The sequence below is a fragment of the Anthonomus grandis genome, chromosome 19 (assembly GCF_022605725.1).
Source record: "Anthonomus grandis grandis chromosome 19, icAntGran1.3, whole genome shotgun sequence".
NCBI classification, from domain to species: domain Eukaryota; kingdom Metazoa; phylum Arthropoda; class Insecta; order Coleoptera; family Curculionidae; genus Anthonomus; species Anthonomus grandis.
In genome coordinates, this window is record NC_065564.1 from 5,960,771 (window position 1) to 5,988,579 (window position 27,809).

At 36.4% G+C, this 27,809-nt stretch overlaps 2 protein-coding genes across 4 annotated transcripts in view; one reads left to right on the forward strand and one right to left on the reverse strand.

Annotated features, from left to right (window-relative positions):
- LOC126747718 (dendritic arbor reduction protein 1-like) overlaps positions 1-27,809 on the forward strand; it is a 190,656-nt gene that overhangs the window by 151,810 nt on the left and 11,037 nt on the right. The window lies entirely within an intron of this gene.
- On the reverse strand, positions 13,636-17,677 carry LOC126747717 (uncharacterized). The gene is made up of 8 exons (XM_050456510.1): positions 17,469-17,677; positions 17,154-17,418; positions 16,963-17,098; positions 16,741-16,911; positions 16,452-16,687; positions 16,268-16,400; positions 13,891-14,190; positions 13,636-13,837 (listed from the first exon to the last, which is right to left on the reverse strand). The coding sequence occupies exons 1-8, from the start codon at positions 17,595-17,597 to the stop codon at positions 13,642-13,644; spliced, it is 1,566 nt and encodes a 521-aa protein (XP_050312467.1). The 5' UTR covers positions 17,598-17,677; the 3' UTR covers positions 13,636-13,641.

A 27,809-nucleotide genomic window follows, 5' to 3' on the forward strand; every position in this document is an offset into this window, starting at 1 on the left:
TAAAGATTGCATAGATGGTCACCGACAAGTTAAATTTCTGAGTTGGCCTTCTGGATCACCAGATTTTATCCCCCTGGACAATTTTAATCCATTTTTTATGTTTTAGTTTGAAAATTGTACTCAAAACGCAGGGGTTTCATCGTTGTGTTGGTTTGCACCAATTTTCCGGGATTTTCTATTGTTTTTCGTTAAGTTCGTTTACCTCAAATGTGGAATCAATTGAATATAGAGCGTGTCTCAAAGAAACCCTTTTCTCGTTTATATATTAAAAAATTTTGAGCATACTTCAATTTCCTTAGAAATTCTACTCGGAACGCATTGTACAAGGCGTAAACGTAGCACACGACCGCCAATCTAATTAGATACGATATCTGTCATTAAAAACTATTAAATCAGTCCATTTGCGTTGAACTTTAAAGGCGAATTGAATTATATATGAAATTACTTAAATAATAATAAATTACGTCTGGTTCTAAGACAATTTTTTTCCCTCCCGTAACAGTCCATTAGCGAACACGGGGTTTTAATTCTGCTACCATTATTCTTTCGGTCGGCTTTAGTCAACGAGGACTCCAAGTATGGACTTTTATCAAGCCGAAGATTTTTCACTTGTAGTCCGTGGCATTTTAAACGGTTCTTAACCTTGCGTTATTGAACGTACCGGTTAAATGCCCAAAAATAGCGCCGGATATTCATTAGTTCACTTTTTTTTTTTAATGACAGCTATAATCAGGTTATGTCAGAAGGATTCGACCGACCACACTCGCTGATTTTTTTTTCGTGATTTAAGTTAACCTTAGAATTATGCAAATTTTGATACTGTAATTGTGTTATGCATGGAATGTGCGCAAAATCGAGTGACCCTGATCGGTTATTCGTCCAAATTGGCGTTCGGGGAAGTAGAAAAAGGAAGGCTCGAAGGACCAACTTTCCCAGAAAATTATTTAAAAAATCGTCAAGGCAATTGAGCTTATTTCAACCTTAAATTTAATCCACATGAATAGAAACGCAACTGAGTGAGAGATCCGACTTGAAGCACCAGATTTTCCAGAAAATGATTAAAAATTCGTCCAGGCAGTTGAGTTCATTTTAACCTTAAATTAAATCGACATTAATAGCAACGTAACTGAATGAGAGATCCGGCTCGAAGAACCATATTTTCCGAAAAAATATTAAATATTCTTCCAGGCAGTTAAGTTCAATTCTCTTGCACCAAAAGGCAGTTCCTCTAATCCAGCTTTAATTATTCTGGACAAATTTGGTGCTCGTACAAAGAATTCAAATATATGTATGACCTCAAATTTAAGATATTTTCTGTCTCAGTCTAACAGAATAACAGATAAAAGAAGAACGGTGGTCAAGAGTACCCATATCTTCATATTATTAAATTAATTTTTAATTCAATTTAAATCCGAAGCAAGACCTTCAACAAGCTCGCACCTCGCGTCACAAGGCGAACACAAACAAGCGATAAAACCCGAGATAAAACCCCGAACGAAAACCCTAAATTAAGAAAAGCTCTCAGCAATAAATCTAATGGACACCCGCGATACCATCTAAGATCCAACGTTTTATTCATTAATCTTTATAGGGCCCAGAAACTTAAATCTTATTTTGGGTGGAAATTAATTTATTTTTAATGTCGCTCCGGAGATGTTCTTGTGTCAATAAAATCTGGTCACTGTTGATGTGTCTATCCTCGTTTACTCGCTCACTCTCCTTTTGATGCTTTAGTTCTTCTAGATAAGATCTCCAAGATCCTATGACGTCGTTAAGAGTGACGAGTATGTCCTCGTGTAACTTATTTCAGGTGCTCTCTTTCCATCATCATGGTATTGAACATCTAACCACGTCAACAGATTGAGTGTATCCTTATCTAACCTTCCGCTGCTCTCTCTCCTTCAATCCTGGTCTCTCCTGGTTTTTCGAACTTATTAGCCAACGTGAGTAAGACAACATTACTATGAAAACTAAGTTCAAAGCGATCTATTGGTAAATATTTGTCGTAAACGTGCGTACCAGGAAGAATAAGTGCGCAGAATGCTGAAAAGTGTATCTGACGCAAAATGGACTTGCGCTGTTGTCCTCATATCCCGAGTCGTTCTTGACATGGACAAGAAGGCAAGAAGACGTAGACACATAAAACTTCAGTGCGCAGAACATTTATACGGTTTTCTGATCATGCGCTTTTAGTTTTTCTAATCACGAGTCATAGAAACGGTTATGAGAGCGACCATCAGAACCAGATGCTCTCGTTTTTTTTTTTTTTTTTAATTTTAATTAGACGTCCGCAGATTAATCGACGTGTCCGAGAGCGTTTCACAATAATCGATCTGGCTGGATCTACACATAAATTAACCCGAAAAGTTACAGTTAATTAAATTTACGTCACGAGGAATCCGGTCTCGTTCGTTTCGAACTTAGATGAAATTTTCGAGGCGAACGAAAAACTAATTAAGCGACATTATTGTGCGTTAATTTACACACGCGAAATTATTTATATACTAATTAAATATTAATAAATAAGGTGTAACTGATAATTTATTATCGCGTAACTAACGCCTCGCTTTGCTGCCATTAATTCTGCTTCAATGGCTTATTTTGTCTCGCCCGGTTATTTATCGCTCAAAAACGCTCTGTGGGAACTTGATTCCCTAGTTATTTAATAAAAATACGTTTTGTTCCGGACGGGATTTGAATCTGGAACCACTGCGCATCTTCAAACCGCATTCGATCGTTTTTACTGCGCACAGGTTGACAAGTATGTCACTCGTCTCGACCCAAAAACCGCGCAGTTTGACCGACGAACGTTCACGCGATTGGCGGGTAATTTTACCCAAGCGAAGTTCCAATTCGGTTGTAATAAATTTGCCATTTCTTCCAGGCATTTGAGTGCATTTCACCAAATCTCAACGAATTCCATTCAAATTTGTCCTTTCTTCCAGGCAGTTAAGTGCATTTCAGTAAACCTCAACGAATTTTATTGACATTTGTACATAGGAGCAAATATCAACGACTTCGATTTAAATTTGTCACTTCTTCCAGGCATTTGAGTGCATTTCACCAAATCTCAACGAATTCCATTCAAATTTGTCCTTTCTTCCAGGCAGTTGAGTGCATTTCACTAAATCCCAACGGATTTTATTAACATTTGTCATTCCTTCCAGGCATTTGAGTGCATTTCAGCAAATCTCAACGACTTCCATTCAAATTTGTTATTTCTTCCAGGCAGTTGAGTGAATTACAGCAAATTCCAACGAATTTTATTCAATTTTGCCATTTCTTCCAGGCAGTCGAGTGCAGTTTACTAAAACTCAACGACTTCTATTCAAATTTGTCATCTCTTCCAGGCAATTGAGCATTGCAGCAAATCTCTACGGATTTTATTCAAATTCATCCTCTCTTCCAAGCATTTGACTGCATTTCAGCAAATATCAACGTCTTACATTCAAATTCATCCTCTCTTCCAAGCATTTGACTGCATTTCAGCAAATATCAACGTCTTACATTCAAATTCATCCTCTCTTCCAAGCATTTGACTGCATTTCAGCAAATCTGAACGACTTCTACTGAAATTTGTTATTTCTTCCAGGCAGTTGAGTGCATTTGATAAAATTTCGAAAACTTCAGTTCAAATTCATCCTTTCTTCCAGGCAGTTGAGTGAATTACAGCAAATTCCAACGAATTTTATTCAATTTTGTGATTTCTTCCAGGCAGTCGAGTGCAGTTTACTAAAACTCAACGACTTCTATTCAAATTTGTCATCCCTTCCAGGCAATTGAATGCATTGCAGCAAATCTCAACGACTTCCATTCGAATTCATCCTCTCTTCCAAGCATTTGACTGCATTTCAGCAAATCTCAACGACTTCTACTCAAATTTGTTATTTCTTCCAGGCAGTTGAGTGCATTTGATAAAATTTTAAAAACTTCAGTTCAAATTCATCCTTTCTTCCAGGCAGTTGAGTGAATTACAGCAAATTCCAACGAATTTTATTCAATTTTGTGATTTCTTCCAGGCAGTCGAGTGCAGTTTACTAAAACTCAACGACTTCTATTCAAATTGGTCATCTCTTCCAGGCAATTTAATGCATTGCAGCAAATCTCTACGGATTTTATTCAAATTTATGATTCCTTTTAGGCATTTGAGTGCATTTCAGCAAATATCAACGTCTTCCATTCGAATTCATCCTCTCTTCCAAGCATTTGACTGCATTTCAGCAAATCTCAACGACTTCTACTGAAATTTGTTATTTCTTCCAGGCAGTTGAGTGCATTTGATAAAATTTCGAAAACTTCAGTTCAAATTCATCCTTTCTTCCAGGCAGTTGAGTGAATTACAGCAAATTCCAGCGAATTTTATTCAATTTTGTGATTTCTTCCAGGCAGTCGAGTGCAATTTACAAAAACTCAACGACTTTTATTCAAATTTGTCATCTGTTCCAGGCAATTAAGCATTGCAGCAAATCTCTACGGATTTTATTCAAATTTGTGATTCCTTTCAGGCATTTGAGTGCATTTCAGCAAATCTCAACGACTTCCACTCAAATTCATCCTCTCTTCCAAGCATTTGACTGCATTTCAGCAAATCTCAACGACTTCTATTTAAATTTGTCATCTCTTCCAGGCAATTGAATGCATTGCAGCAAATCCCAACAAATTTTATTCAAATTTGTCCTTTCTTCCAGGCAAATGAGTGCATTTGATAAAATGTCAAAAACTTCAGTTCAAATTCATCCTTTCTTCCAGGCAGTTGAGTGAATTACAGCAAATTCCAACGAATTTTATTCAATTTTGTCATTTCTTTCAGGCAGTCGAGTGCAGTTTACTAAAACTCAACGACTTCTATTCAAATTTGTCATCTCTTCCAGGCAATTGAATGCACTGCAGTAAATCTCAACGGATTTTATTCAAATGCATCCTTTCTTCCAGGCATTTGACTGCATTTCAGCAAATCTCAACGACTTCTACCGAAATTTGTCATCTCTTCCAGGCAACTGAGCATTGCAGCAAATCTCTACGGATTTTATTAAAATTTGTGATTCCTTTCAGGCATTTGAGTGCATTTCAGCAAATCTTAACGACTTCCATTCAAATTCATCCTCTCTTCCAAGCATTTGACTGCATTTCAGCAAATCTCAACGACTTCTACTCAAATTTGTTATTTCTTCCAGGCAGTTGAGTGCATTTGATAAAATTTCGAAAACTTCAGTTCAAATTCATCCTTTCTTCCAGGCAGTTGAGTGAATTACAGCAAATTCCAGCGAATTTTATTCAATTTTGTGATTTCTTCCAGGCAGTCGAGTGCAATTTACAAAAACTCAACGACTTTTATTCAAATTTGTCATCTGTTCCAGGCAATTGAATGCATTGCAGCAAATCCCAACCAATTCCATTCAAATTTGTCCTTTCTTCCAGGCAGTTGAGTGCATTTGATAAAATGTCAAAAACTTCAGTTCAAATTCATCCTTTCTTCCAGGCAATCGAGTGCATTTCAGCAAATAATCAACGAATTTCAAGCATAACTGTCATTTCTTCTTTAGGTATTGTATCCTAAGCATTCACGAAGAGTTGTCGAGTTAGAGGCGATTTTGTCTGGCAAGGTCCTAGAGGCGCCGAATTTGAGGTTTTTAAAACGTACACTGCAACATTAAATTTTTTCCTCATTATGGCACTTTTTTGGACATAACTTTGAAACTAATTACAAAATCCTCACAGTTCTTTCGGATCCATATGAAGGGATTCTTGGGGATGGATTTGAGGGTAGAAGCGTGCCCTTGGGTCAAAATTTGGGATAACTAGGGCTCTTTTGGTTGGGGTCCATTTTTTTTGCTTATTTTCAAACCAAATTTTCACTTTTTCCGAATATTTTCGTGAAAAATTCGAATCCATTCTCACTCAAAGAAAACGCGTTACTTTCCAAATCATTTAATATCAAAAAGGGTTTTCTTCCTCGAAGAATTTTTGATTTAGAGGCTATTTTGTCCGGCAAGGTCCCACCCAGAGACACCAAACTGAAGGTTTTTAAAATGCATCCTGCAACATTAAATTTTTAGGTGACATTTTAGGTCATAACTTGGGAACTGATTAAAATATCCTCAAAATTTTTTTAGATTCGTATAAAGGGACTCTTGGGGAGGGCTTTAAAGGTAGAAACCACGGTCCAACTTAACTATCAGGACGAAATTTCCAACTTCTTTCAAGCAATTGGTTGAAATCACCTGCTAACACCGATCACTAGGCTCCAATTCAATGCTTCAAGCAATCATCAATACTTGACAGAGTTCAAGGGTTCAAGGATTTAATGAGAACGAAAATCTATGGAGTTGAGTGCTCCCAGGACGAATTTCTCAATTTATCCAGTTAGATTTTGCCTGAATTTTAACGATGGTGTTAGAAAGGGGATACTGTTCTAATTCTGTGTCGCCTTATCGGTAACGAAAGGAGCAATTTCCTCGCGGAACGTTTAGCCGCATAATCGAAATGGACCATCGCGAGATACGCGTGTCGTAAATAGACAAGAGAGAGAAGTTATAATAAAACACTCAACCGCGGGTTCTCATGCGAACTTTTCTCGTCTAATCTTGGTTTACGATGTCGCCTGTTAAATTATAGTTTCAGATTTTGCACCCAGATTGTTATCGTCGTACTGCCCGAAAAATTGTTTCCTATTGCATTAAAGCATATAAAAGTGGTTCTTCGAGAGGTCACGTCAGCAGCAGCAGCAGCAGCAGCAACGGCCCAAAGCGAGATTCCATTACGTTATTTATTTCCTGTTCATCTCCTTGGCGGAGTAAACACGTTTTCATTCATAACCTCCATTCAAGAAGAATCCGGCTGGTCCGATGATGATACGGTATATTTCTTTTTTATTCGATAATAACCGTTTTTCGGCGGTGAAATTTAAATTTCTTGGTCGACTCCCATGGTTTCTAGAGGTTCAGACACTGCTCTAGTGAGGAATTCAAAGGGTTCGAACCCACAACCCTTGGCATTGTAGCCGATTTCAACGAAACAACCGGCCTAAGATAAAACGAAACCAGCCCAACCGATTTATGTCAATGCCCCTTTATAATAAAATACCACGGCGCGTATCGCGTTTAATTAGCATTCAGGATGAGCCTCGTCGAACAGTGTAACAGAATATGCTAAACAATTGTTTAGCGTTGTCTCTACTGATCGCAAATAGAAAATCACAAAAGAAAAACGCAATAAAATCGAATGTTTGCCCGCTTAAGGACATAATCGTTTATGTAAAGATAGAAATTTACACCGAGCAGCGGCGATGATGATGATGATGATGAGTCTATTATGTGGGAAATTCGCCAGTCGATTCACGTGTTTGACCGCCTCTAATTAAGAAGTTCAATAAGAAAACACCTGTTTTCTCGCCGGCGGTAATCAAAGGCAAAAATTATCGGTCGCATTTATTTTTATTATCGGCTCAGTACTTGACCCAAATTACGATAAATAGATCCGAGTTATGGCTATGGCATATGAGAGAAATCGCGCACCGGTCGCAATTATTTTTTTTTCCTTATTTTATATAATTGAAAATTGCTTCTGTTGGGCGCGTTCTATCACATTAAAAGAGTTGCCTATCATTGAAAATATGAAACAAAAAGTGGTGACACCTCTAGGACTTGAACCTACAATCCCTGGCACCTCAGCACCTTACTGCAGTAACCCCGCAAGTTTCTTGTTTTTTTTTTTTATTGTAAACTGCGTCTATTAGGCGCATTTTATCGCATTAAACTGCCTTCAAAGTTGGTTTTAATTTAAAATAAAACGTGTTAATACCTCTAGGGATCGACCCTATAGTCCATTTTTCCCAAAGAAACTTCCCAATAATATCTATTCAGAGGCTAAAGAGACACAAAGTCAATGGTCTCAGAGTATGTTAACATAAAACTGCCTTAAAATTTTTATACTATGCTCGCGTTCCAGGAGTTCCATCCCTTTTCTGCTAAGTCCAGGTCAAATTTGCAAGTGTCACTCTATGGCATTTCACTGAGACCTACTTTAACATAAGCCGTTTTGATGCCCTTCCAGGTTATTTTGTATTCCGGAATCTCTGGAAAGGCTCCTTATATTAGTCTGAGTTTGCTCAAATTTTTATCGAGGCTTTTTAATTTTTATACCTTATAACATGCTCAGTTTAGAGAGCTTAGGTTCATTGTTTTGTAGGAAGGAATTTTTGAAATCTAAGTAAAATTCCAAGCAATTTGATGGGCACATGACTTACTTAGCTCAAACAGCTTTTGAGATATGATGAGTTGAAAATAGAATCAATTTTTTTTTTAATTGGGATTCCAAAGACAAAGTGCTCAAGTCTCTGAAACTAAGTTTTCCCCAACATCTTTTAAAACTAGAGATATTAATCTTGGAAGTTGTAAAAAATTGAGATTTCAGGGACAGAGTGCTCATATCACTGTAAATTGTAAAAAATAAAAAATAATGACACTTCTAGGACTTGAACCCACAACTCTTATTACCATAATGTAATTATCAATAAACCCCTAAGTTAGTTGGTTTTTCTATTGTAAAGTGCGTTTATGAGGCGCATTTTATCGCATAAAACTGCCTTCAAAGTTGATTTTTATTTAAAATAAAAAATACCATATACCATACAGTAATTATTATCAGTAAATCAAAATACTCATAAACAATATACTGAAAATAGTTTTTTTTTAAAATTAACGATCCAAATAAGGTTATATTAGTATACTGTGATAAATTATATTCTAGTAATATTGTCTATATCCATGTGTTATCTGAGATCCCGTACCTGAAAGTTTTCTGGGTAAATGTTCATTTTTTGACCAAGTCCAAAATTTTAAATTCACCCTGAAGATGCAAATAGATTTTGCGAAACGTCGTCAATTTAAATAGGATGGGACTTTGATTTTATCGATCCGTAAACCCAACAACATCACAAACCATATAATATACTGAAATTATCAGTAAACCCCCAAGTTACATGGTTTTTCTATTGTAAACTGAGCGCGTTTTGTCGCATAAAACTGCCCTCAAAGTTGGTTTTTAAGTAAAATATAAAAAAAAAGTAATGACACTTATACTGTAAATATCAGTAAATCTCTAAGTTACTGGTTTTTTCTTATTGTAAAGTGATGCGTCTATTAGGCGCGGTTTATCGCATAAAACTGTCTTAAAAGTTGATTTTTAAGTAAAATAAAAAATAAAAAGCGAAGACAATTGTAGTCCTCGAACCTATAATTCTTGGCAGCTCAGCATCATGCTGTAATTATCAGTAAGCCCCCAAGTTACTTGGTTTTTCTATTGTAAAGTGATGCGTCTATTAGGCGTGTTTTAGGGCATAAAACGGCCTTAAAAGTTTGGTTTTTACTAAAAACAAAAAGTTTTAAATTCTCTAGAGGTTGACCCTACAAGTATCCTTAGTAGCACCTCAGTACCAAACCGTAATTATCAGTAAAGTAAATTATTTATTTTTAAATAGAACACTGCTTCTATTGAGTGCGTTTAATCGCATAAAATGCAGATGATTTTTTAATTAAAAATAGATAAATAAAATTTTTGTATATTTTGTGACCCTTGACACTTCTGCACCAAATTATAATTATCAGTAAAGCCGCAAATTATTAATTCTTAAAGAGAAAACTGCTTCTATTGAGTGCTTTTTTTCGTATGAAATTGGCTCAGCAGATATAATATTATTTAGCTCAAAAGAAATACGAATAACATCACAACTACATTAAAACAATCACTTTTAAATTATAAAATAAATTAAGAAAAATCGGACAAATCAATTGTTTAATTAGCAATAATCTTTATGTTAAGTTAACTAATAAGGACCAAAATATTGTCTACCGGGTCTATAATATCAAACCTTTTACCCCATTTTAGGAACGTTTTTTGGTAAATAAACCCGGAATTTTATAAAATGGTTTTGTTTGATCGCTCCTCAATTATGAGTAAAGCAGTAAATTTGTATTTTTTTTAATAGAAAACCTGCGTCTATTGAAGACATTTTACCGCATAAAATTATCCTAAGAGTCGGTTTTTACTGTCTATTGGGCACGTTTTATCGCATAAAATGCAGATTTTTTGAAACAATTAATTGAAAATAAAAAATTAAAAGTTTGGCTAGGACCCTTGGCACTTCAGCATCAGATCGTAATTATCAGTAAAGCATCAAATTGAATTTTTTTAAAATGGGAAACCTGCGTCTATTGAAGGCATTTTACCGCATAAAATTATCCTAAGAGTCGGTTTTTACTGTCTATTGGGCACGTTTTATCGCATAAAATGCAGATTTTTTGAAACAATTAATTGAAAATAAAAAATTAAAAGTTTGGCTAGGACCCTTGGCACTTCAGCATCAGATCGTAATTATCAGTAAAGCATCAAATTTTAATTTTTTTTTAAAGGAAAACCTGCGTCTATTGAAGGCGTTTTTTCGCATAAAATTGTCCTAAGAGTCGGTTTTTACTGTCTATTGGGCGCGTTTTATCGCATAAAACTGCCCTAAAAAATAGTTTTTATTAAAATAAATTGTTTTATTATCTAAGGGGCTTGAACCTACGATCCTTGGTATCACATCATCAAATTGAAATTATTTGTAAATTATTTATTTTTAATCCGAAACCTGCTTCTATTGGGTGCATTTAATCGCATAAAACGCAGATTTTTTGAAACAATTAATTGAAAATAAAAAATTCAAAGTTTGGCTAGGATCCTTGGCACTTAATTATTAGCAATAATCCCTATGTTAATTTAACTAATAAGGACCAAAATATTGCCTACCAGGTCTATAATATCAAACCTTTTACACCATTTTAGGGAGGTTTTTTGGTAAATAAACCCGGAATTTTATAAAATGGTTTTATTTGATCGCTCCTTAATTATCAATAAAGCAGCAAATTTATATTTTTTTAAATAGAAAACATGCGTCTATTGAAGGCATTTTACGGCATAAAATTGTCCTAAGAGTCGGTTCTTACTGTCTATTGGGCACGTTTTATCGCATAAAATGCAGATTTTTTGAAACAATTAATTGAAAATAAAAAATTAAAAGCTTGGCCATGACCCTTGGCACTTCAGCATCAGATCGTAATTATCAGTAAAGCATCAAATTTTAATTTTTTTTTATGGAAAACCTGCGTCTATTGAAGACATTTTACCGCTTAAAATTGTCCTAAGAGTCGGTTTTTACTGTCTATTGGGCACGTTTTATCGCATAAAATGCAGATTTTTTAAAACAATTAATTGAAAATAAAAAATTAAAAGTTTGACTAGGACCTTTGGCACTTCAGCATCAGGTCGTAATTATCAGTAAAGCATCAAATTTTAATTTTTTTTTAATAGAAAACCTGCGTCTATTGAAGGCATTTTACGGCATAAAATTGTCCTAAGAGTCGGTTTTTACTGTCTATTGGGCACGTTTTATCGCATAAAATGCAGATTTTTTGAAACAATTAATTGAAAACAAAAAATTAAAAGTTTGGCTAGGACCCTTGGCACTTCAGCATCAGATCGTAATTAGATCGTAGAGCATCAAATTTTCATTTTTTTTTTAATGAAAAACCTGCGTCAATTGAAGGCATTTTTTTCATAAACTTGTCCTAAGAGTCGGTTTTTACTGTCTATTGGGCACGTTTTATCGCATAAAATGCAGATTTTTTGAAACAATTAATTGAAAATAAAAAATTAAAAGCTTGGCCATGACCCTTGGCACTTCAGCATCAGATCGTAATTATCAGTAAAGCATCAAATTTTAATTTTTTTTTTATGGAAAACCTGCGTCTATTGAAGGCGTTTTATCGCATAAAACTGCCCTAAAAATTAGTTTTTATTAAAATTAAAATGTTTTATTATCTAAGGGGCTTGAACCTACGATCCTTGGTATCACATCATCAAATCGAAATTATTTATTTTTAATCCGAAACCTGCTTCTATTGGCTGCATTTTATCGCATCAAATGCAGATTTGTTGAAACAATTAATTGAAGATAAAAAAATAAAAGTTTGGCTAGGACCCTTGGCACTTCAGCATCAGATCGTAATTATCAGTAAAGCATCAAATTTTAATTTTTTTAAAATGGGAAACCTGCGTCTATTGAAGGCATTTTACCGCATAAAATTATCCTAAGAGTCGGTTTTTACTGTCTATTGGGCGCGTTTTATCGCATAAAACTGCCCTAAAAAATAGTTTTTATTAAAATAAAATGTTTTATTATCTAAGGGGCTTGAACCTACGATCCTTGGTATCACATCATCAAATCGAAATTATTTGTAAATTATTTATTTTTATTCCGAAACCTGCTTCTATTGGGTGCATTTTATCGCATAAAATGCAGATTTTATGCAACAATTAATTGAAAATAAAAAATTAAAAGTTTGGCTAGGACCTTTGGCACTTCAGCATCAGATCGTAATTATCAGTAAAGCATCAAATTTTAATTTTTTTTTAAAGGAAAACCTGCATCTATTGAAGGCGTTTTTTCGCATAAAATTGTCCTAAGAGTCGGTTTTTACTGTCTATTGGGCGCGTTTTATCGCATAAAACTGCCCGAAAAATTAGTTTTTATTAAAATTAAAATGTTTTATTATCTAAGGGGCTTGAACCTACAATTCTTGGTATCACATCATCAAATCGAAATTATTTGTAAATTATTTATTTTTAATCCGAAACCTGCTTCTATTGGGTGCATTTTATCGCATAAAATGCAGATTTTTTGAAACAATTAATTGAAAATAAAAAATTAAAAGTTTTGCTAGGACCCTTGGCGCTTCAGCATCAGATCATAATTATCAGTAAAGCATCAAATTTTAATTTTTTTTTAATGGAAAACCTGCGTCTATTGAAGAAATTTCACCGCATAAAATTGCCTTAGGAGTCGGTTTTTATGGAAATTAAAAAAAAAAGTTTTGACAACTCAGTACCAAACAAAACAAATAATTTTTTTAAATTGCAAATTGCTTCTATTGGGTGCATTTTATTCACATTTCATAACGGCATTTTTGTGAGGTTTGACCCTTAGCACCTGAGGATATCGAGGCATTCATAGGAATAACCACTGTTTTAATAGCGTAAATTGCAAAAAAAAAACTGGTTTCATCATGTAGTTCTCACCGTGTCAGCCTCCGATAATAACACCCGTAATTATCGGTAAAGTATAAAGCCGCGTGGAAAATCGCAAATCGACCGGATAATGTCCGCATTATGTAAATGAAGCCGAAAACCGCGCGGGACGGTAATTTCGGTAATTTACGCACCGGTACCACGGCGACGGTAAAAAGTAAATACCTGCGCGGTACCCTGTAATTACCGCTCAAGAGAGAAAGTATTTAGGTTTGAATTTATGGCCCAAGACGCCCCCTGATGGTTCGCATATTCGGAATTGAGATGTGCCTCTTTCGACCGACGTTGATCATTTGTTTTGCTGTCCGATGGTAAAACGGATTTTTTTTTCTATTTTAGGCCGCTTGTTTCATCGAAATCGGTCAAGAATTAAAAAAGTTACAGCTTGGCAAACATTATTATTGGTCATGGCCAGAGCTGTACTCGACCACGATTGCTGGACGTTGGTCTGGCAACCGAGACTACACTTTTTCCTTTTTTTACCAAACAAAATGACCCCATATAGACCATACGTCAGTTTTAAGCAACTCTCTTTATTAAACAACACCACACTAGCAAAATATACCCCTTTACAGGGTGGTTTTTATGAGCTAACCCAAGACCGTACCCCATTCCGCCTTCTCCCTTGCCGGCCCTTCCACGCGTGTCATGGTTCTTGCAAAAAAACCCATTAGACACGGTCAAACCCTCAATTCTAAAGACGTCAAGGCAGTACCTACAAAAAGCACAATTTAGTACACCCCCTCTCCCGAATTCTCTTATCAGTACTCAATGGGAGGCACCAGCCGCCTCCTCATTTTCTTCCTCTTCAAGATCGAACCGTGTTCATGAAGGAACACCTTATCGGTACCGTAAGCGTTCGCAAAAATGTACTGGGAACGCCTACAGGAGGCATTATAAGTCCAAAAGTACTCCGCGAGTGTAGTGGTGGCGCCATCTTTCAACACCACCGGTACCGCCACCTCTGTCACGTCAAACTGGCACGCGTGCGCGGAGATGTTGTAGAAATGCCGCGGGGGGCAGCACTTCTGCAAAGTGAGCGGTGGCGTAAACTTCATGGCGTACTCACTAGAGACCCGAAGAATTCGATTAGACGTCAAGGAGACTCTATAGTTTTTCATACTCTAAGAAGCTGATAGGCAAGCATTTCCGTTTTTATTCATTCATAACTGATTGGTTCATTCATCTGAGTCATCTGCGCCTTTATGCTGATCAGTTCCGGCAATTATTAACAATTTAAGGAAAGTGGGAACAAAACCGAATTTAAAGTTCTGTCAAGAATTTGGATATGGAGTTTAAAGAAATGGAAGAAGAACTTGCAGAAGCTAAGACAAAACAAAAAGCTACTGATCGATCAAACGATCAACTCGATCAAATTGACAGTAAATGTGTTTTTTTGTACTGGACTATTTTTGTCTATAACTCAGAACCTACCTAGGGCTTCACTGTGATTCCTTTAAATAAAGAAAAGGTAATCTCTGAGGATTAATTTGATACACGAAACGCTGTGTTTGGTAAAAGATTCAGCGAAATATCGAATTTTTGGTTGAGGCATTTTTTTTAAGCTCAAAAATCTATATGGACATTTTTGAGTGTTACTCAAAAACTTTTTGGGGATTCTGACAATTTTTTTAGAGAAGTAACAGGGGATCCCCAAGGATCATTTTGGTTCATAAAACATAATTTTAGGTGCAAAATTTATTGAACCAGGGCCTTTTTGATTACGCTCCTTTTCATACCATTTTTTGTCATAAAGATTCAATTTCTATCCACGATAACTCAAAAAGTGTTTGAGAGATTTTAATGAAGTTTTCACTAAAATTTGCAACGTTTCTTAAAGAGTAATTTGACATATAAAGAATTTTTGTGGCTCAAGTACTTGCTGAGTTAGGCTCAGATTTACCAGGCATGGACCTATGTGACAATAAATTTGAAAATACTAACTGTCATATGAAGACATTTTTGAATATCACTCAAAAACTTTTTGAGAGATTGAGGCAATTTTTTTAGAGGAGTAAAAGGGGATCCCCAAGGATCATTTTGGTACATAAAACATGATTTTAGGTGCAAAATTTATTGAACCAGGGCACTTTTGATTACGCTCCTTTTCATACCATTTTTTGTCATAAAGATTCAATTTCTATCCACGATAACTCAACAAGTGTTTGAAAGATTTTAATGAAGTTTTCGCTAAAAGTCGCAACGTTTCTTAAGGAGTAATATGATATATGAAGAATTTTTGTGGCTCAAGTACTTTCTGAGTTAGGCTCAGATTTACCAGACATGGACCTATGTGACAATAAATTTGAAATAACTAACTTTCATATGAAGGCACTTTTGAGTATCACTCAAAAACTTTTTAAGGGATTCTGGCAATTTTTTTAGAGGAGTAAAAGGGGATTCCCAAGGATCATTTTGGTGCATAAAACATAATTTTAGGTGCAAAATTTATTGAACCAGGGCACTTTTGATTACGCTCCTTTTTATACCATTTTTTGTCATAAAGATTCAATTTCTATCCACGATAACTCAAAAAGTGTTTGAGAGATTTTAATGAGGTTTTCACTAAAAGTCGCAACGTTGCTTAAGGAGTAATTTCATATATGAAGAACTTTTGTGGCTCAAGTACTTTCTGAGTTAGGCTCAGATTTACCAGGCATGGACCTATGTGACAATAAATTTGAAAATACTAACTTTCATATGAAGGCACTTTTGAGTATCACTCAAAAACTTTTTGAGGGATTCTGGCAATTTTTTTAGAAAAGTAAAAGGGGATCCCCAAGGATCATTTTGGTGCATAAAACATAATTTTAGGTGCAAAATTTATTGAACCAGGGCACTTTTGATTACGCTCCTTTTTATACCATTTTTTGTCATAAAAATTCAACGATCCTCAAAGAACATCCACGATAACTCAAAAAGTAATTGAGAGATTTTAATGGGGTTTTCACTAAAAGTTGCAACGTTTCTTAAGGAGTAATTTGATATATAAAGAATTTTTGTGGCTCAAGTACTTTCTGAGTTAGGCTCAGATTTACCAGACATGGTGCATAAAACAGATTTTAGGTACTATATTTAATTGCTAATGAAGAAGAGAAGAGTTGCATGGTAAGCGCTCAACTTAAAAGACTCGAATGCTCAGTACCTTTCTGATCCATTAATTCTGTCCAAACAAAAGAGATCCTTAGGGTACTTCTCCTTGATCCTCCACATGGATAATGAGGTTAAATTCCCCTTGCTGACAAAAAGGGATGCATTCTTATTGGTTACCATCACACCTACAAATCAGGCCTCTTTATAAGAATTAAGAGCTGGAAAAGGGGGCTTACAAGGCATATTGGGTGGACCGACAAACCCACTATTATAAACCAGCTTCACTCCCCCCAATTTGACAGGTTCTGCCTTTCTCGGCACACATTCGAAGAGTTCATTAAAACTCAACCCTTCTGGGCAGCATTTGTTAATGATTTCGTTCAGGGCTCGCCTCGTCCCGCTTGAATGGTTGCAAAACAGCCCCTGGACTTCGAGGGTGTGGTTCTCGTTCAAAAAATAGTCCAGGCAGTAACTGGAACAATGTTAAACGATGGTAAAATGAGCATTCATGAGTTCTGCGGTTACCTATCTGCTCTACTGCAATTCAGGGGCTTGTAAGTGGTTAATGAGCCGTTTATGAGCATGCTGCTGTTGCCCTTTAAGCATTTTTCGGTTTTGGGGTGAAAGTATTCCCCTTGTGGGCAGCACTTTGGGAGGCAATGGGTCGTTTTGCATGGGCAAAGCTTTAGGACAAACCTTCAAAGTATTATTTTATTTTTTTTAATTAAAATTGGAGCTGGGAGGGACCTTGACTCATGGGCAATCCTATCGAGGCAATAATTTTGAGAGAAATTGTACAACATTGTTGCGTTATGAATTTTCAATAAATTCCCGGAGAATTGCTCCAAGACGTACTCGACTTGATCCTTGTGCAAGAAAATTACTGAAAAAATCATTCGTAAGCATGATAAGGAGGAAATCAACGTGAAAATAGGCACCTTGGTCAGAGCACTCGTCATTATTAGCATAAGTAACGTTTTCCATAAACTCTACTGGTTGGAAGTGTGCTCCAACCACCATGCTTCGAGGGAAGAACTCATCTGATTCCACATGCTTCATGCTGCACTCCAGTTGGGCATTCAAGCTCTCAGACTTGCCACAGCATTTCTTCACCATGGTGTACTCCATCACCCTCGCCTCAATGTCCACATCTGACTCCCCATAGTCTCGAACGCTTTGCTTCAGCGCCCTCTGGTACCTGAGCTGAAAAATGGCCTTTGCAATGTCTGACCGAAGATTTGAGCAACTTTTACCCTCTTTTCAGCTAATTTTCCATCGGCAAGCAGGTCTACATCCCCCAACGATCGAATCGAGTTCTGCACCATAAAAACCAGAGTCAAGAACCCGAAAAACGTTACGAAACCGTGTACCACCCGCGGCATTATTTTAACATTAAGTGAAACTGATCTAGATCATACCTTTCTATCTGGCCGGTTGTTTTGATTGATATTTCAAAATTTTGACGGTAATTTGGGCGCTTTCACCTGTGACGATGCTGCCTGCGTTCGGTATTTTTTTTTTTGTTGTTAAATCGGGGCGAAACAGGTTCGGTACGGCCCTGTCGTGCCAGTAAATCCCTCCCGCTTGTTCTCACCTGGTCCGTTGTCTATGAATGACAAACAATTTCGTACCTCCTGCGTGTGCCTCCCGGTGAACTTTGTATACGCGTTTCGTTTCTCTAATTATACCGTTACAACAATACCGCGCATTGTCTTGATCTGTATTCTATTAACTCTCTTGTATAACATTAAATAACCGCTATTGTTACTTAATATCGGGTGGAATTGATTTTTTTTTCTAGTCTAAGCACGGCTTGGCGGGAAACATTCGAATTCTTCCAGGTGTCACTTTGACATTCTCGGTGCATCACTCTATGGTCTAAAGTCTTTGACCACAAAAACCACTAGCGTCAACCCAGACTGACGTTTACACTCGTTCTGTCAAGTCCAAGCACACAAATAAGGATCGCACCTTCAAGTGTTGACAGTTCAGGTACACATTCGCGGGTCCTCACTCTATAAACATTCATGGTTTAAAGTTTTTGACAGTTGACAGTTTCTGTTCCCAAGTTAACTAGTGTAAGCCGAAGTGACAGCCGTTCTGTCAAGCCCAAATTCTTCTTGACAGTTCAGGTTAATGGTTCACTATATACAGGGGAGTTGCATGGTGGAGGACAGATCACAACGTTTATATGCATAAGAACGGGATATTGTTTAACTTCTCTTAACATTGTAAATTGCCTTGAATTAATTGGGTAGCAGAGCCCAGGAGAGAGAGAGAGAGAAAGAGTGACAGTCGCTCTGTCAAAAGTCCAAGCACACAAATGCTTGATAACGGACCACACCTTCAAATTTTGAGCTCGTTGACAGTTGACAAGCGGTGAAATTCGCTAATTTTCCTAAGTGTCTTTTGACCTTAGGCTCCTTATTCTATGACCATTCATGGTTTGAGGTTTTTGACAGTTGACAGCTTATATTAAGAGTATGGTACATAATTCATTAGTAAAAACCAAAATTCACATTGACAGTCACTCTGTCAAGTCGAAGCACACAAATATTTGATAACGGACCACACCTTCAAGTGGTGACAGTTCAGGTACACATTCGCGGGTCCTCGCTCTAAAAACATTCATGGTTTAAAGTTTTTGACAGTTGACAGTTTCTGTTCCCAAGTTAACTAGTGTAAGCCAAAGTGACAGCCGTTCTGTCAAGCCCAAATTCTTCTTGACAGTTCAGGTTAATGGTTCACTATATACAGGGGAGTTGCATGGTGGAGGATAGATCACAACGTTTATATGCATAAGAACGGGATATTGTTTAACTCCTCTTAACATTGTAAATTGCCTTGAATTAATTGGGTAGCACAGCCCAGGAGAGAGAGAGAGAGAGAAAGAGTGACAGTCGCTCTGTCAAACTCCAAGCACACAAATGGTTAATAACGGACCACAACTTCAAATTTTGAGCTCGTTGACAGTTGACAAGCGGTGAAATTCGCTAATTTTCCTAAGTGTCTTTTGACCTTAGGCTCCTTATTCTAGGACCATTCATGGTTTGAGGTTTTTGACAGTTGACAGCCTATGTTAAGAGTATGGTACATAATTCTCTGGTAAAAACCAAAATTCACGTTAACAGTCACTCTGTCAAGTCGAAGCACACAAATATTCGATAACGGACCACACCTTCAAGTGGTGACAGTTCAGGTAGACATTCGCGGGTCCTCACTCTAAAAACATTTATGGTTTAAAATTTTTGACAGTTGACAGTTTCTGTCAAAGGTAAGGTCCCAAGTTAACTAGTGTAAGCTAAAGTGACAGCCGTTCTGTCAAGCCCAAATTCTTCTTGACAGTTCAGGTTAATGGTTCACTATATACAGGGGAGTTGCATGGTGGAGGATAGATCACAACGTTTATATGCATAAGAACGGGATATTGTTTAACTCCTCTTAACATTGTAAATTGCCTTGAATTAATTGGGTAGCAGAGCCCAGGAGAGAGAGAGAGAAAGAGTGACAGTCGCTCTGTCAAACTCCAAGCACACAAATGGTTAATAACGGACCACAACTTCAGATTTTGAGCTCGTTGACAGTTGACAAGCGGTGAAATTCGCTAATTTTCCTAAGTGTCTTTTGACCTTAGGCTCCTTATTCTAGGACCATTCATGGTTTGAGGTTTTTGACAGTTGACAGCCTATGTTAAGAGTATGGTACATAATTCTCTGGTAAAAACCAAAATTCACGTTAACAGTCACTCTGTCAAGTCGAAGCACACAAATATTCGATAACGGACCACACCTTCAAGTGGTGACAGTTCAGGTAGACATTCGCGGGTCCTCACTCTAAAAACATTTATGGTTTAAAATTTTTGACAGTTGACAGTTTCTGTCAAAGGTAAGGTCCCAAGTTAACTAGTGTAAGCTAAAGTGACAGCCGTTCTGTCAAGCCCAAATTCTTCTCGACAGTTCAGGTTAATGGTTCACTATATACAGGGGAGTTGCATGGTGGAGGACAGATCACAACGTTTATATGCATAAGAACGGGATATTGTTTAACTCCTCTTAACATTGTAAATTGCCTTGAATTAATTGGGTAGCAGAGCCCAGGAGAGAGAGAGAGAAAGAGTGACAGTCGCTCTGTCAAAAGTCCAAGCACACAAATGCTTGATAACGGACCACACCTTCAAATTTTGAGCTCGTTGACATTTGACAACCAGGGACGTTCGTAAATTTTCCTAAGTGTCTTTTGACCTTAGGCTCCTTATTCTATGACCATTCATGGTTTGAGGTTTTTGACAGTTGACAGCCTATGTTAAGAGTATGGTACATAATTCTCTAGTAAAAACTAAAATTGACATTGACAGTCGCTCTGTGGTGACAGTTCAGGTACACTTTCGCGGATTCTCACTTTATAAACATTGATGGTTTAAAGTTTTTGACAGTTGACAGTTTCTGTCGAAGGTAAGGTCCCAAGTTCACTAGTATAAGCCAAAGTGACAGCCGTTCTGTCAAGCCCAAATTCTTCTTGACAGTTTAGGTAAATGGTTCACTATATACCGGACGGTTCCACGGTAGAGGACATATCGCAATAATATAAGAACGGGACATTGTCTAGCTCCTTAACATTTACACAGACTCGGTATTAATATAAACCCAAACTGCCCGTGTGTGCAAAAAGTTGTCCCTAATCAAAGTAGGCCAAACACCGACTGCATTAATGACAACCATTAAAAAAAAATTAGACGAAAAAGGAGATATGGAGGACAAGAAGTAACTAACAATGACAGTAATAGATTTGAGAAAGAAGAATACATATTCGACAGAACCTCTTAAATCGAGAAGAGAGATTGGGTAAATTGCCCGGTAGCAGAGCCCAAGAGAGAGAGATAGTGACAGTCGCTCTGTCAAAACTCCAAGCATACAAATGGTTGATAACGGACCACACCTTCAAATTTTGAGCTCGTTGACAGTTGACAAGCTGTGAAATTCGCTAATTTTCCTAAGTGTCTTTTGACCTTAGGCTCCTTATTCTATGACCATTCATGGTTTGAGGTTTTTGACAGTTGACAGCCTATGTTAAGAGTATGGTACATAATTCTCTAGTAAAAACTAAAATTGACATTGACAGTCGCTCTGTCAAGTCGAAGCACACAAATATTCGATAACGGACCACACCTTCAAGTGGTGACAGTTCAGGTACACTTTCGCGGGTCCTCGCTCTAAAAACATTCGTGGTATAAAGTTTTTGACAGTTGACAGTTTCTGTCGAAGGTAAGGTCCCAAGTTCACTAGTATAAGCCAAAGTGACAGCCGTTCTGTCAAACCCAAATTCTTCTTGACAGTTCAGGTATTAGTTTAGTATACAGGAAAGTTCAATGGTAGAGGATATATCACAACGTTTATACCCATAAGAACGGGATATTGTTTAACTCCTCTACATTTACAAACTGCTCGTGTGTACAAAAAAGTGTCTCCCTTATCTATATGATGAACTGTGCAGAGTAAAACAACCATTAAAAAAAATTAAACGAAAAAGGAGAAATAGACAAGAAGTAACTAAGAAAGACAGTAATAGATTTGAGAAAGAAGAATACAAATTGGACAGAACCTCCCAAATCGAGAACAGAGATTGGGTACATTGCCTGGTAGCAGAGCCCAAGAGAAAGAGAGAGAGAAAGGGTGACAGTCGCTCTGTCAAAAATTCAAGCACGCAAATGGTTAATAACGGACCACACCTTCAAATTTTGAGCTCGTTGACAGTTGACAAGCGGTGAAATTCGCTAATTTTCCTAAGTGTCTTTTGACCTTAGGCTCCTTATTCTATGACGATTCATGGTTTGAGGTTTTTGACAGTTGACAGCCTATGTTAAGAGTATGGTACATAATTCTCTAGTAAAAACTAAAATTGACATTGACAGTCGCTCTGTCAAGTCGAAGCACATAAATATTCGATAACGGACCACACTTTCAACGGTTGACAGTTGACGTACCTTTATCCAAGTTCTATGCTCGTTGACAGTTGAGGAGTGAGGACAGCCATTAATTTTTTTAAATGTCCTCTTGACATTCGCGGTTCCTCACTCTATACTCAATTATGGTTTAAGGCTTTTGACAGCTAATGTTAAGGGCATATTACACGATTCACTAGTAAAAACCAAGGTTGACGTTGGCAGTCGCTCTGTCAAGCACGCGAATGATTGAAAACGGACCACACCTTTAACCGTTGACAGTTCAGATATCTTTATTCAGTTTTAAGCTCAGATAGTTGACAAGCGGGGAAATTAGTGAATTTTTTAAATGTTCTCTTCATATTCGCGACTCCTCACTCCATAACCATTCATGGTTTGAGGTTTTTGACAGTTGACAGCTAAGGTAAGGTCCAAAACTCACTAGCATAAGCCAAAGTTGACGTTGACAGCTGCCATGTCAATTCCAAAATTTGTTAATAACGTACCGCACTTTTAATTTGACTGTTCAAGTTTTACAGTCTAACGTCTTTGGGCTCGTTGACAGTTGAGAAGCAGAAAATTTTGTGAATGTTTGACATTTGCCACTCCTTATTCTATAGTCATTCATGGTTAAAGTTGTTTGACAGCTGACAGCTTATATTAAGTGTATGGTATACAATTCACTAGAAAAAATCAAGGTTGACGTTGACAGTCGTACTATGAAGCCCAAAAATTGATAATAACGCACCACACGTTCAAGGTTTTTGACAGTTCAGGCTTAAATCAGTAAAGGAACCTTAACAGTGGGAAGAAATTCAGTTCATGTGAGTGTTTCTCACTAAGATTGACGAGGACCGCTGTTCTTGTAAGTGTCCCTTTAATATTCGCGGCTTCTTACTCTAAAATCGTTGATAATATAAGCTAAAATTGAGGTTGACAGTTGTCATTGACAGCCATTCAGCTTGTTGACACAATCTATGACGATTTCCATTTGAACTTGCCATGCGCACAACCTGGTTTCTTCCCTTCGATCTCTCCAAGCTGCCAGGCGCCCTGAACGAAACTAAGTCTGTGCGCACGTCTATCCTATAGAAAACTCCATATTATTTAACACTCTAAGGTCACACCAATTTTGAACAGTTGACAGTTCTGACAAGTTTATTCCGAATTAAGCTTGTTCTTCATTAGCGAAGTCTCATATCAAGCCTTAAGACAGCTGACAGCATTTTGTTCAGAAAAATTAGCGCAATCCATAGTAAATTCTTTCGTTGACAGCTTTTACAAACATCAAGTTACGCCTAGATGGCGCTCTACTCGCGTCGTAACTGGGAGGCAGGTTCGAATCCTCCAGCCCACTTTTCAAGCCCAAATTTCTTTTGACGTTTCAGGTTACGTCCTTAAGCTTGTTGACAGTTGACATATTTATGACGATTTCCATTTGCACTTGCCATGCGCATCTTCCCTTCCACGTCTCCAAGCTGCCAGGCGTCCTGAACGAAAATAAGCCTATGCGCAAGACTATCCTATAGTGAACTCCATATTATTTAACACTCTGAGGTCATACGAATTTTGGACAAGTAAGAGTCTCGAAAATCAAAGCTTGTAAGACAGCTGACAGCTGTCATTTGTTAACGAAAATTAGTGCTATCCACTCTAGATTACTTCCTAGTCTATGATTATTGAGGTGTTGGTTTGGGAGCTTTGACAAACACCAAGTTATGTCGATTTCAGTTTGTATTCCAAGATGGCGCTCTGTTCTCGAGGTAACTGAGAGGTGGGTTCGAACATTCCAGCCTACCTTAAGCTCCAAGAAGTTTAGTCTTAATTTATCCCTGAGTTAATGGAGGCTAATGTTCGGAACCTATTTCGTATATTGACAGCTATTAAAGACAATTAAATTGAACCAGCACTCGAGCCAGGTAAACTTGTAATGTACCCACACAAAAAACGAAGCTGCGTGTACCCCTAATAATAAAAAAAAAGAGTAACAAATCCCGAACCGCGGGGTGGCTTTAAAGGTGTTGTAAATGGCGCAGCGCCCCGCGGCGCAGTCCCGTGTTGTCGGTTTGTGCGCCGTCATTTTTTTCTCGTACAACGCCGATTGTTCCATTATTTATCCCCACGGAGGTGTCGACGTTTACGTGTTTCTTCACTTGTCGCGGTTTTTCGTTTTTTAATTTTGAAAAATCGACCTTTGTGATGTCAGCTCGAGCATGATCAATCGTCGTAGACTCTCTCTCTCTCTCTCCTTCGTCAAACCTCGGACAATTGACAGTTGTTGACATGTTTATATCGCGATTTCCGTTTGTACCGCTGTGATTGATTTTATCGTAGATGATGAGTCCGCCCCTGTTCTTTCCCTGTAACCAATTATACGTAACGCGTCAGGGGGGCCCGCTTTCCCCCAGTTCTAATTACCATACAATGACTTCGGGAGGTGCTACGCCCCCGCTGCGCAGTCTCGTGTCTCGATATTCACGTTAGGCCAACCAAAACCGACCGCCGCGCCGATTTAATTACTATCTTTGTCTCCGTTGATATCGCGTGATCCTTTAAGGTGAATTATGACCCCGAATAGATTCGGAAAACGCGAAATTACCTTTGCCCTGCATTTAGCTGTCAAGCATTCATTGTAATTAATTATTTAGGAAGAAAATTTTCAACCTTTACATCTGTCAGCAACAATGGAGCGCAAACCAGTGACAGACTGAGAAAAAGTGACAAAGGCGGCCATTTTTAATCGGCGCATATCGGCTGCGCAGAAACGACCCTGGGGGGCAACCTAATAGCCGCATTTTCCTATTAATATCGCGTGATTCTTTATGATTAATGGTCAAACTAGATCCACCAAAGGCCGCATTCATAAAAAGCGAATTTGCCTTACAAATAGAGCAAGTCGAGCGGAAAAAAAATCGCCGTAATTAAAACCGGTCTCGACCTTCTGTGTCGAATTCCTATTTTTAATCTGATAATTATCATATTTCCGAAGTAGATTGACGTGCGGTGACGCAATCATAGGCCGCAGAGAGATTTTCAATTTTTTTTGGAGCTTAAGTACAAAAAACGTCCATAACACCCTCGAAAAGTGTCCAAATTGGCCCAAACTTCTACCAAATTGTTAAGAAAGCTTCAATTTATTATAAAAATAACATTTGAAGTTAATTTTCTTAATAAGAAATTTTTTACAGGCAGTCAAAACTGATGGTAACAATTTTTCAATTTTTTTGGAGCTGAAGTACAAAAAACGCCCATAACTCCCTTAAAAAGTGTCCAAATTTACCCAAACTTCTACCAAATTATTAGGAAAACTTTATTTTATTATAAAAATAATATTTCAAATAAATTTTTTTAATAGGAAATTTTTTACAGGCAGTCAAAACTGATGGAACAATTTTTCAATTTTTTTTGGAGCTGAAGTACAAAAACGCCCATAACTCCCTTAAAAAGTGTCCAAATTTACCCAAACTTCTACCAAATTGTTAAGAAAGCTTCATTTTATTATAAAAATAATATTTCAAATAAATTTTCTTAATAGGAAATTTTTTACAGGCAGTCAAAAGTGATGGTAACAATTTTTCAATTTTTTTGGAGCTGAAGTAAAAAAACGCTCATAACTCCCTTAAAAAGTGTCCAAATTTACCCAAACTTCTACCAAATTATTAGGAAAACTTTATTTTATTATAAAAATAATATTTCAAATAAATTTTCTTAATAGGAAATTTTTTACAGGCAGTCAAAACTGATGGAACAATTTTTCAATTTTTTTTGGAGCTGAAGTACAAAAACGCCCATAACTCCCTTAAAAAGTGTCCAAATTTACCCAAACTTCTACCAAATTGTTAAGAAAGCTTCATTTTATTATAAAAATAATATTTCAAATAAATTTTCTTAATAGGAAATTTTTTACAGGCAGTCAAAAGTGATGGTAACAATTTTTTAATTTTTTTGGAGCTGAAGTAAAAAAACGCTCATAACTCCCTTAAAAAGTGTCCAAATTTACCCAAACTTCTACCAAATTATTAGGAAAACTTTATTTTATTATAAAAATAATATTTCAAATAAATTTTCTTAATAGGAAATTTTTTACAGGCAGTCAAAAGTGATGGTAACAATTTTTCAATTTTTTTGGAGCTGAAGTAAAAAAACGCTCATAACTCTCTCAAAAAAAGTCCAAATTTACCCAAACTTCCACCAAATTTTTAAGAAAGCTTTAGTTTATTATAAAAATGAAATTTGAAGTTAATTTTCTTAATAATAAATTTTTTATAGGCAGTCAAAACTGATGGTAACAATTTTTCAATTTTTTTGGAGCTGAAGTACAAAAATGCCCATAACTCCCTTAAAAATTGTTCAAATTTAACCAAACTTCTACCAAATTTTTAAGAAAGCTTCATTTTATTACAAAAACAACATTTCAAGTAAATTTTTTTAATAAGAAATTTTTTACAGGCAGTCAAAGCGACGGTATTAATTTTTCAATTTTTTTTTGAGCTTAAGTACAAAAAACGCCCATAACTCTCTCAAAAGAATTCCAAATTTACCCAAACTTCTACCAAATTGTTAAGAAAGCTTCATTTTATTACAAAAACAACATTTAAAGTTAATTTCCTTAATAAGAATTTTTTTACAGGCAGTCAAAGTGATGGTAACAATTTTTCAATTTTTTTTGGAGCTGAAGTACAAAAACGCCCATAACTCTCTCAAAAAAAGTCCAAATTTACCCAAACTTCTACCAAATGTTTAAGAAAGCTTAATTTTATTAGAAAAACAACATTTTAAGTTAATTTTCTTAATAAAAAAAATTTTACAGGCAGTCAAAGGGATGGTAATAAATTTTCAATTTTTTTTGGAACTTCTGTACAAAAAACGCCCATAACTCCCTCGAAAAGTGTCCAAATTTACCCAAACTTCTACCAAATTGTTAAGAAAGCTTCATTTTATTACAAAAACAATATTTTAAGTTAATTTCCTTAATAAGAAATTGTTTACAGGCAGTCAAAGCGACGGTATTAATTTTTCAATTTTTTTTGAGCTTAAGGAAAAAAATGCCCATAACTCTCTCAAAAAAAGTCCAAATTTACCCAAATTTCTACCAAATTCTTAAGAAAGCTTCATTTTATTAAAAAAACAACATTTCAATTTAATTTTCTTAATAAGAAATTTTTTACAGGCAGTCAAAGTGATGGTAACAATTTTTCAATATTTTTTGAAGCTTAAGTACAAAAACGCCTATAACTCTCTCAAAAAAAGTCCAAATTTACCCAAACTTCTACCAAATTGTTAAGAAAGCTTCATTTTAATATAAAATCAAAATTTCAAGTTAATTTTCATAATAAGGGATTTCTTACAAAGAGTCAAATATGTTGGTAACAATTTTTTTGGACCTTAAGTACAAAAACGCCCATAACTCGCTCAAAAATTGTTCAAATTTAACCAAAGTTCCACTAAATTATTAGGAAAACTTCATTTTATGATAAAAACAAAATTTCAAGTTAATTTTCTTAATAAGAAATTTTTTACAGGCAGTCAAAGTGATGGTAACAATTTTTCAATTTTTTTGGAGCTGAAGTACAAAAACGCCCATAACTCTTTAAAAAAAAGTCCAAATTTACCCAAACTTCTACCAAATTGTTAAGAAAGCTTCATTTTATTACAA

What these genes read in the sequence shown, in the direction of transcription:
- LOC126747717 (XM_050456510.1), bottom strand. Translation starts at nt 17,597, where the DNA reads ATGCCGCGGGTGGTACACGGTTTCGTAACGTTTTTCGGGTTCTTGACT. An exon ending in GAAAATTAGCTGAAAAGAGG is followed by an intron (nt 17,419 to 17,468) that starts GTAAAAGTTGCT and finishes GCCATTTTTCAG; the next exon opens with CTCAGGTACCAGAGGGCGCT. An exon ending in TGACGAGTGCTCTGACCAAG is followed by an intron (nt 17,099 to 17,153) that starts GTGCCTATTTTC and finishes TGATTTTTTCAG; the next exon opens with TAATTTTCTTGCACAAGGAT.